Consider the following 10077-nt stretch of genomic DNA (forward strand, 5'->3'; position numbering starts at 1 on the left):
ATGGTGCTTGTATTTGCATAGAGGAACTGGAAAGACACACCGGAAATTCATTAAAGGAAGTCCTAGGGGTGAGAGGAATAAGGCCGTTGGGAGCAGAGGGCTGGGATTGAGAACTGTCACAGTCTGCCTTTTCTATTTTCTGATCTCTGACCCACATTTGAGAATAAAATAAAATGCATGTGAGTAAAGGGAGTCCCAATTCTTTATTTATTTCCTTGATTTGGGAAAAGCCAAAAAGCATTCCACCAGACATGAGCCAGCTCAGGTGTGTGCGGTCTGGCTGTGGTCTGAAGTCACGCTGGAGGAAGTGCTCAGCTGCTAACCAATCAAGGCATTATTTTCTTGACTCTTAGTTTAGGAAAGTAAGGGCCCATTTCCCATGGTCACCCCTGTGGCTTGGGCCCCCTGTTGTCCAGGTGACCCTCATATTCAAGGGGGACAGAATAGCCAACTCTCCAAGGCTCACCAGCCTCCCCTCCCCTAACAGGTCACTCAGACCACACCCTGATTTACGCCCCTTCCGTGGTCTTCCATGGTGTTCCACGTGCCTTCTTAAACTGCCCTGAGGGTTTTAGATTGCACGTAAATATGTGTGGAAACATGCTACAGGCTCCTTTGAAAATGCCCATGAATTCGACTTTATTTTTTATGTAAACAAGTTCCCAGTCTTCTTACGGAAATGGTGGTGGAATTGAGACCCATCTGGGTGAAACCGTTAAACGAATTATGCACAAAAAACTACTGGCAAATTTTAGGGCTGGGTCGACAGAGGGTGAGGAACATGAGTCTCTCCAAGTCGCCCCTCAAAATTGACATCAAGGCCATGGGAATGTGTCAGATCTGTCCTCTGCTAAGTCACAGAGACTCCTCCCAAGGAAACCTGCCAGACAAGGGTGGATTACCTGGATGCCCGGGCAATTATTTTTCAAAATAAACCGAGTGAGAGTTCCATCTTTGCTTTGCTTCGTGGATTTCAGTCAAGCTGTTACATACAAACTGTGTGAAGTCAGTACGTGAAACTGAATGCTGCTTTGTTTTCCTCGCTGTAAGGAGATGGGTGGTCCCAAGACGCCCCTCCCCATTACATTCCTGTCTTTTCCTAAAGCATGCCCTTGTGTATCGGCTCCTAGAATATTTTGAAAAGTATTTAAGATATTTCTTTGTTATGTGCAAAGCCCAAATGCTGGTGTCTTTATATATCCCACAAGTGCTTTCTTTCTCTCTCTCTCCTCTTGGATACAATTGCTTTTTGCAAAACCAAGTAAAATGTTGCCTACGCAATTGATATAGTTTTCTTTTGGTTGAAATAAGGGACACATTCACCCAATTCCTAAGTCCCCTTCTTTGCCTCAAATCGACTTTACCAATAAATCATTCTTCATGTTGATAAGCAAAGAAGAAAAAAAGAAAGGAAAGTAATTCTTTTAAGATTTTTTGGGTCAGCTGTTGGTAACAAGAGTCCCTTCACTCGAATTAGGCAGTAACTAAAGCCAGCCTGTCGATTCAAAACCAGTTTTTGCTATTCTTCCAGGAAATAACTACATTTGAGAGGAAGTCTGCAGCAGATGCGTCCAGAACATCAGGCTGAGGCTGTGTGCCTGGTGTGAGCCTGTGAGTGTGTGTGTTTTCACCCTGGGCTGAGAAGATGTGCCAGGTGTTTGTGACAAGCTGTGATGAGGGCTGCAGATTACTTGGAATCCATTGTATTCTTTCTCCTTGTTGGAGAAAGAAAAGCTTCTGAAAACAAGCCCTTATTTAAAGGAAGCCCCAGTTAATCCCACAAGGCTTTGAATGAAGTCCCTTTCATGCAAACTGCTTGACAAAGGCCATTTGGCCCCCGAGAAACCCTATGAGGCCAGAAGCCGGAATGAACACCCCACAGAGGGTTTGGAGAGTTCAAAGCTCAGGACTTACTTCAAACATAACAGGTGTTTATTGACCTTGGTCGGAATGAAAATGACCCAGTGGCACAAGCAGGAGCCTTACTTGGACAAACCTCCATCATCACGACTGACAGTTACTGAACATTTACAGGTGTGGGGAAGGGGTGCTGATGGCTTCTCGAGGGCTCTCTGCCTTTGAGGTATGTCTCGTTATTATTTTCCACGTTCTACAGGTGAGGACGCGCATGCTTCTTAAGTCAGCCGAGTGCTGGAGCTCAGCTCTGACCCCAGACGATCTGCTCCACGCCAGAGAGCTTCACTGTGAACCAGGCGGGCTAGGCCGTCCTACTGGATTGCAAGCAGCTTCCGGTCTCTGCCTGCTCTCGCTGGGAGGCTGCTACCGTTGGCACGTGTCATCCCCCAAACTCTTCCACACGATTTAAGGAAGCCGACCTGCATGTACTCTGAAAACATTAGAGGTTTTCCTCTGGAAAAATGAGTTCTGTGCTGTGCTGGGATATGATCGCGTGGGTGCCCAACGGAGATGGGCAGGCAGGACTTTTCAGGGTGTCTGGCCTTGAAGGTCCCCCAGGACCTTGCTTCACCCCCGGCACTCTGAAATCCTAGAACCAACAGCACACAACACAAATGACTCCTTGTCCTTCTGCCTCAAACAATAGCAGGCCTCCTTAGAATACAAAGCACATTTGATGAGCGAAAGCTGCCACCAGAGGCCACGGCCACACGTCTGGCAGAATCCACAGCCTGGGATGAAGGGGGTGCTTCCCACGTGTTCCATCTCACTTCAAATATTGTCTGAGGAGAAGAGGTAATGACAGTACAAGTCCATGAGCTCCCATGATCCACTGCTGGTGACACAGCGATGACACGGAAGTGTCCGAAGGCAGGGCCCCAACTCCTACTCTTTCCTTGAGACACTTTTTCCCTGGAGGCACACTGGTGCTTTGCCAGCTCCTTCCTCGGCTCCACCCTGAGGACGGGATGCTAGTAAAACAATACCAGGGTAAGGGCTCCTTTCAGCCATAAGTGGCACCTGCCACCAGAGGATTTCCACACGGGAACAGCCCCAACACTCCTGGGGACTCACAGGTGGGCACCAACTTTCCTCCTTTCCCCTTTCTTACCAGAGCCCCATGAGAAAGCGAGAATGTGGGAGTGATGATTGTGTCCAGTACATGGGAACTGGGGAGGCAGGCCTGGGTGGGGGCGCCATGATGGGGCCGCTCTGTCCAGCTGGCCCCATCGTGCCCTTGGTCCACGTGCCTGGGCATGCCATCCCTCAGGAGAGGGTGGAGTCATCCCCTGCCAGGTCTGCTGAGCTCTGTCCTCCTGGACCCACTTACTCCCCAGATAACTGATCATGGGGGGGCTACAGACCGCTACCTCATTACACTGGGCACACGTGATCTCTAATTGTATATCCAATGTGGCAAGATGGAGCTGGCAGCTTGGGAAGAAGTTGTCCCATGACCCCGGATGTCGGACTGATGTGGCAACCATTTGAGGTAATTACACTGGAGTTTCAGGGTGGTGTGGCTGGGGCTGGAAGAAGCTTGGTAAGCCCTTCCTTCAGAGCTTCGTGGCGTACCATGGTGCTGGACAGGTTTGTCCTCCTTGAGGAAGGGAGGAAACCCTGGAAGCCTCCATCTCCAGTGTTTCCCTAGTCTCAGGTCTGGGTCTGGGAGGCTCCACTGGGTTATATCCTTTGAACTTACCTCAGTAGAGTGCAGCTTCTTGGTGATGACCGGGTCAGAGGCCTTGTTTCACTGAGCTTCAAGCCCACTCCCCACGGGGGCTACGTCAGGGCGCTCCGAACGCTGGGGCACGTCCAGGAGGTCAGCGCTGACAGACCAGGAGTGGGGGCAGGCCAGCCTCCAGGGACCGTGGGGGTTGAATGGAGGAGGAAGACTCTCCGGTGGTCCGAAGGAGGTGCTGACTCCACCTCTGGGAGGCTGCCCCTGACGGAGGGCTGGAAGCAGGCAGCCAGCGGCCTGCGGCCTGCAGAAGCAGGGGTCCTCTACCTATTTCAAGGGGCCATCTGTTTACAACAGAACAGGGCTTCCTGCATACAGAGTGCGAAGGGTTAGCACCAGTTCTGCACCTGGAAAGAGCAGGCGAACCCCCTGGGATTCCCAGGATTCATCCATCTGATACGTTTTTATTGGGCACCTACTCCCCGCAGACCTGCGAGCATATTTGTGGCTGTGTTCACAAGCATTCCTGCTCTCGCCAGCCTCTCAAAAGGGGACCGCAGCCACCCCAAGGCTAAGACCCCCGGGACTGCCCCAGGGAGGGGCTGGGTCAGATGGAGAAGGGGCGGGTGCAAGGTGGGGAGCAGGACACCTTGTTCTGTCCTTGCTCAGCATCCATTTCCTGTTCTTCTAGTAGCAGCACCCTCAGTTTCCTTTGGGAGATGCAATCAAATCTTTGAAGTGACTGCGGTCTGTCCCTGCAAATGATTGTGAGGAATCGAACCCCATGATGGTAAGTTTTACTCACGGAAGAGGGATCTAGTTGGGATATACCTGGAAAGGTGCTGGACTTAGAGTCAGAAGATCTGGGTTCGAATCCTGTCTCTTCCGTTTACTAATAGAACAATGAGCCTGTTTTCTTTAGTCCTCTGATTAGCTGGTGGAGTTAACATGCTTTAGGGCATAGTCAGGCCATCACCCGTCTGTAGACCCCCGTCTCAGGACCACGTCATGGTTCATATCCTAGGGCGTGTCTGTATCAAGAACTGCATCCCCTGGGTAACCTCCATTTCCATATGCCACCATCTGCTGACCACCTCCTAGTTTTTTAACCTACTCTCTGGTACAACCAGCAACGGCTCCTAAAATCCGTCCATCCTAACCACTCTTTCAGGGCCCCTCACACGTCCTGCACCTGGTCCTCACTTCCTCTCTACCCCACCCAGATTGCATGGGCCAGCATGGCAACCACTCCCTTGGCCACAGCTAGGCTCCCTTGCCCCTCTCTGGCTTTATCAGATTTGCCAGCCAAATCCCCAATCCTGGCCAGACCATTCTCTCTCCCAAACCCCACGATGAAGAAGTCACATCTTCTAGAATCTAGTGGGGGAGGGAGTACCAACGCCCCCTCCCCCACTCTTCACCATGAGCTGATGACACTGCTTCCTGTTTCTCTGGAAAAACAGAAGCCATCAAAGGAAAACTCCCTGGGGGCGCCTGGGTGGCACAGCGGTTAAGCGTCTGCCTTCGGCTCAGGGCGTGATCCCGGCATTATGGGATCGAGCCCCACGTCAGGCTCCTCCGCTATGAGCCTGCTTCTTCCTCTCCCACTCCCCCTGCTTGTGTTCCCTCTCTCACTGGCTGTCTCTATCACTGTCAAATAAATAAATAAAATCTTTAAAAAAAAAAAAGAAGAAAACTCCCTAAGGCTCCCAACATTTCACCCGTACACTCCACTTTCGTCAGAGGGAGTCTCCCTGCTCCTGTCCAAGGCCAACCCTCCACCTGTGCGCTTGACCCCACGCCCCTTGACGCCTTGACTCACACTCCCATTGTCCCTTCTCTCTTTCTGTGTCATCAATTTCCTCTCTTTCCTGGATTATTCCTATCAGCAGACACAGATGGTCTAGAAGCTCCTAGCCTTAGAAAAATCCTCCCTGATGAAAGACCTCGATGTGAGACAGGAATCCATCAAAATCCTAGAGGAGAACATAGGCAACAACCTCTATGACATCAGCCAAAGCAACCTTTTTCATGACACATCTCCAAAGGCAAGAGAAACAAAAGATAAAATGAACATGTGGGACTTCATCAAGATAAAAAGCTTCTGCACAGCCAAGGAAACAATCAAAAAAACTAAGAGGCAGCCCACGGAATGGGAGAATATATTTGCAAATGACGCTACAGATAAAAGACTGGTATCCAAGATCTACAAAGAACTTCTCAAACTCAATACCGAGGAACAAATAAACAAATCATATAATGGGCAGAAGATATGAACAGACACTTTTCCAATGAGGACATACAAATGGCTAACAGACACGTGAAAAAATGTTCAAAATCCTTAGCCATCAGAGAAATTCAAATCAAAACCACACTAAGATACCACCTTACGCCAGTTAGAATGGCAAAAATCAACAAGGCAGGAAACAGCAATTGCTGGAGAGGATGTGGACAAAGGGGATCCCTCCTACATTGTTGGTGGGAATGCAGGTTGGTGCAGCCACTCTGGAAAACAGTGTGGCGGTCCCTTAAAAAGTTAAAAATTGAGCTCCCCTATGACCCAGCCATTGCACTACTGGGTATTTACCCCAAAGATACAGACGTAGTGAAGAGAAGGGCCATATGTACCCCAATGTTCATAGCAGCAATGTCCACAATAGCTAAATCGTGGAAGGAACCGAGATGCCCTTCAACAGATGACTGGATTAAGAAGCTGTGGTCCATATATACAATGGAATATTACTCAGCTATCAGAAAGAACGAGTTCTCAACATTTGCTGCGACATGGACGGCACTGGAGGAGATAATGCTAAATGAAATAAGTCAAGCAGAGAAAGACAATTATCATATGGTTTCTCTCATCTATGGAACATAAGAACTAGGAAGATCGGTAGGAGAAGAAAGGGATAAAGAAAGGGGGGTAATCAGAAGGGGGAATGAAGCATGAGAGACTATGGACTCTGAGAAACAAACTGAGGACTTCAGAGGGGAGGGGGGTGGGGGAATGGGATAGACCGGTGATGGGTAGTAAGGAGGGCACGTATTGCATGGTGCACTGGGTGTTATACGCAACTAATGAATCATCGAACCTTGCATCAGAAACCAGGGATGTACTGTATGGTGACTAACATAATGTAATAAAAAAAACATTAAAAAAAAAAAAAGAAAAGAAAAATCCTCCCTGGATCCCACACCTTTCTCCAGAGTCTGCCCCACTTCTCTGCTCCTTTTACAGCAAAATTCCTTGATGGAGTTGCCTTCACTTCCTCTGCTCCCACATTCACGCATCGTCCATGCATCACATGTCATGCCCCGTCATTGGGCATTCGTCCCCACCACCCTGTGAAACTGCTCTTGTCACGGCCGCCAGTGGCCTCCACGTGGCTGGTTTCAAAGGCAAGTCTCAGTCGGTAGCTTAGCTGACCTACCGGCAGCATCTGCCATCGCTCACCAGGCCCTCGCCCTTGACACTCTTGCTTCTCTGGCCTCCTGGACCCCTCTCTGGTGTGTCTGCCTCCTACCGCGCTGGCCACTCCCAGACCCCCTTCCTGCTTCTCCTCCCCTCCCCGACCTCTGCTCCCAGCAAGCGCCAAGGCTCAGCCCTCTTCTCTTTCCACATTTCCTTTAGGGAATCTCATCTCGATGACTGGCTTTAAAACTCGTCCACATTTTGCTGGTTCTCAAACTTACATGCCTAGCTCTTCCCTTCCTGCTGCATTCAGGCTAGTTTATGGAACTGCACACTTAGGATGCTACCTGGATGTCCCGCGGGGGTCCCACGGCTAACATGTCCACAACGAGGTCCTGACTGCCCTCCCAAATCTGCCCGTTTCAGAGTCTTCTCATTTCAGTAAATGACAACTCCATCCTCCTAGTTGCTCACTCAAAACTCTGGAGTGATTCTTGGTTCCTTTTTTTTTGTTTTCTCAAGCCCCACGTCTAGTCAGAAAATCGTGTTGGCTTTACTGTCAGAATACATCTAGAGTCAGAGCACTTCTCCCCATTCCCACCTGACTACTCTGAGGCCATATTCCCTCTCTCGTGGATGAGAGCCACGGCCTCCCAACTGGGCTCCCTGGTTCTTCCCTGGCCTCTTCTAGTCCATCCTCCACGCAGAGTGAAAGAAGGTCAGCCCCTCTTACCAAGGGAGGGAAGGATAGGGCCCCATGTGAGATGGCCTCCCAGGCCCCTCACACAGCCCCTTCCCTTCCTCCTTCCCCCACTGACTGTGCTCCCTCCAGCTGGCCTCCTTTCTGTTGCTCAGATAAGCCAGCCGTGCTCCCCTCTCCTGGTGTTTGTTCTGGCCATTCCCTCTTTCTGGAAGACTCTTCTCCCAGACATTGGCATGATTGCTATCTTACTTTTAGTCAGATCACAGCTCAAACTTTCCCTCTCCGCGAGTCCCCTCTTTTTTTGACTATCCGACATAGGGTAGCAGCCCCCTCTACAACTCCCTATCACGGAAAGCTATTTTACTTTTCATAGCGCTATGATCTGAACTAATCTTATCTATTTCTTTACTTGTGTGTGGTCTGCCTTCCCAACCAGAATGAAGGCTGTGTGGTGGTGGGAACTCTGTCCCCAGTGCTAGCGCTGAGCTTACCCCACGGATGCCAGGGCTGCCACGGAAGGTTGTCAGGGATGTTCACTGCATCAGAGCTCCTGGCTGAGGGGCAGGTGCTGACATCCAGCCTGTTCTCTGCTCTCCATGCACCGGGGGCATCCAGCAGGTTGCCTTCTGCTGTTTTGCAAGGCATGCTCTATGGGCTGGTTATGGCCCTGGAATGAGTGTTCAATAAATATTCACTGAATACATGACTGACTGATGGATGTGCAGACTTCTACTTGTTTTCTTCTGTGGGACTTCACTCAAATTACCTTCTCAGGGCCTTATTTTCATCATCTTGTTAAAGAGATAATTAACATCTATCTCAGTATAGTTATGAGGTTTAAATGAAATAGTTCATTAAAAATCTGGCACAAATATGATTCGATCTGTATGAAATGCCCACAAGAGGCAATTCCACAGAGACAGAAAGCAGATTAGTGGAGGCTGGAGGCTGGAGGGATGAGGAAATGGGGAGTGACTACTTAATGGGTTGGGGTACCCTTCTGGTGTGAGGGGGGGGTTAGGCTAGATAGAGGGATGTTTGCACAATGTTCCGAATGTACTAAATGCCACTGACCTGTGCCCTGAAAATGGCTAAAATAGTGAATTTTTTATGTGACTCAGGTTATGTTACATGAATACCTCAATTAAAAAAAGAACCAGCACAGCTCCTGGGACTGGTAGGTCCCAGGTGGGGACTGGGAGGTGTTCAATGAATAGCTTTTGAATCCTATGATGATGTCCTTGATTCAAAATCAAAGCAAGACCCCAAACCTTCCTTGGCTCCCCACTGCCCCATCTGGGCTACTATTCACTTTCCTCTCATTCATTTGTTTCAGAAGCATTTATCACTGTTAGATACTAGGTGTGGAGAGGAACAAGACAGACACAGACCTTCCCCCCGAGTTTACTGGCTCATAGGGGACTGCGCCAAATGAAGAGAAATCACAATACGGTGTGGTCAGGACTAGTTGGGAGAAGGGCCAGGGTCTGCGGGGGCACAGAGGAGGGGAGGAGGGACCCAGACAAGGGCATGTCAGGGAGGGCTGGTCTGGATAAAGAGGCACTGGAGCTGGGGCCTGAGTGATGAATTGGCCTGGGAGGAATAATCAGCCAGGTGGGAGATGAACACGTGGGGGGAGGGGCTGGAGGGAAGGGTTAGGGTCCCAGGAAGAGCACGCAGGAAGCCTGGGAGGGGCAAGCATGGTGGGTCCTAGGAATGGAGAACAGTCTGGTGTGGCTGTTGCTGTGTGCCAGGCAGGGGACGGACAAGACAGGAGAGTTCGGAAGGGACCATTGGCGGTAGGAGTTCAACTCCATGCTAAGATATTCAAGGTCCTGCATGAACTGACCTCTGCTTGGTTCTACCTGGGCCCCACTGACAAGCCCTGGGGGCAGCCCTTGCTCTGGCTGTGCCCTGTGGCTCTCTGTGAATTCTTGTGCCTGCATGGCTTGGTTCATAACACTTCCTCCTTTCAATATTTACTGAGAACCTGGCCTGTGTCAGGGGCCGAAACCCCGCTGTCAGAACGTGGCCCCACTGTGAAAGCTCAGGCGGCAAGGTGGGAGGCCGCACAAAGGGTGCTCTGGGCGAGAAGGTGGGGCTTGCAGGGGGAAGGCGGGGCTGGTCAGGGGGACCAAATGCTCTGGGAAGGTGACTCTGGGTGTTAAAGGACAAGGAGGCCTAGGCCTGGGGATGAGGAGTAAGGCAATAGGGAAAAGTTCAGAGCTTAGTTCTGCGGGCTCCCAGGATCCTTGAGATCCAGATGAAGGCTGGAAGCTTCTATCCTGGTAGACACCTAGGCACACCATAACCCCCCAAGGGCACAGATACACTCCCCACTGACCGCCCCCTCCCCCTCCCCCCCAG

The 10077-nt window shown here is 50.5% G+C and overlaps 1 protein-coding gene across 1 annotated transcript in view; it reads left to right on the forward strand.

The window, feature by feature from the left end:
• Positions 1 to 3493: 3493 nt before the first annotated feature.
• The window catches only part of CUNH1orf210 (chromosome unknown C1orf210 homolog), a 9712-nt gene continuing 3128 nt past the window's right edge, over positions 3494 to 10077 (forward strand). Inside the window, exon 1 of the mRNA XM_040626607.1 lies at positions 3494 to 3507. Coding sequence (XP_040482541.1) covers positions 3494 to 3507 — 14 coding nt within the window. The remainder of the gene's footprint in view (positions 3508 to 10077) is intronic.

This window comes from Ursus maritimus, unplaced genomic scaffold (genome assembly GCF_017311325.1).
Source record: "Ursus maritimus isolate PB19 unplaced genomic scaffold, ASM1731132v1 scaffold_12, whole genome shotgun sequence".
Taxonomy (NCBI): domain Eukaryota; kingdom Metazoa; phylum Chordata; class Mammalia; order Carnivora; family Ursidae; genus Ursus; species Ursus maritimus.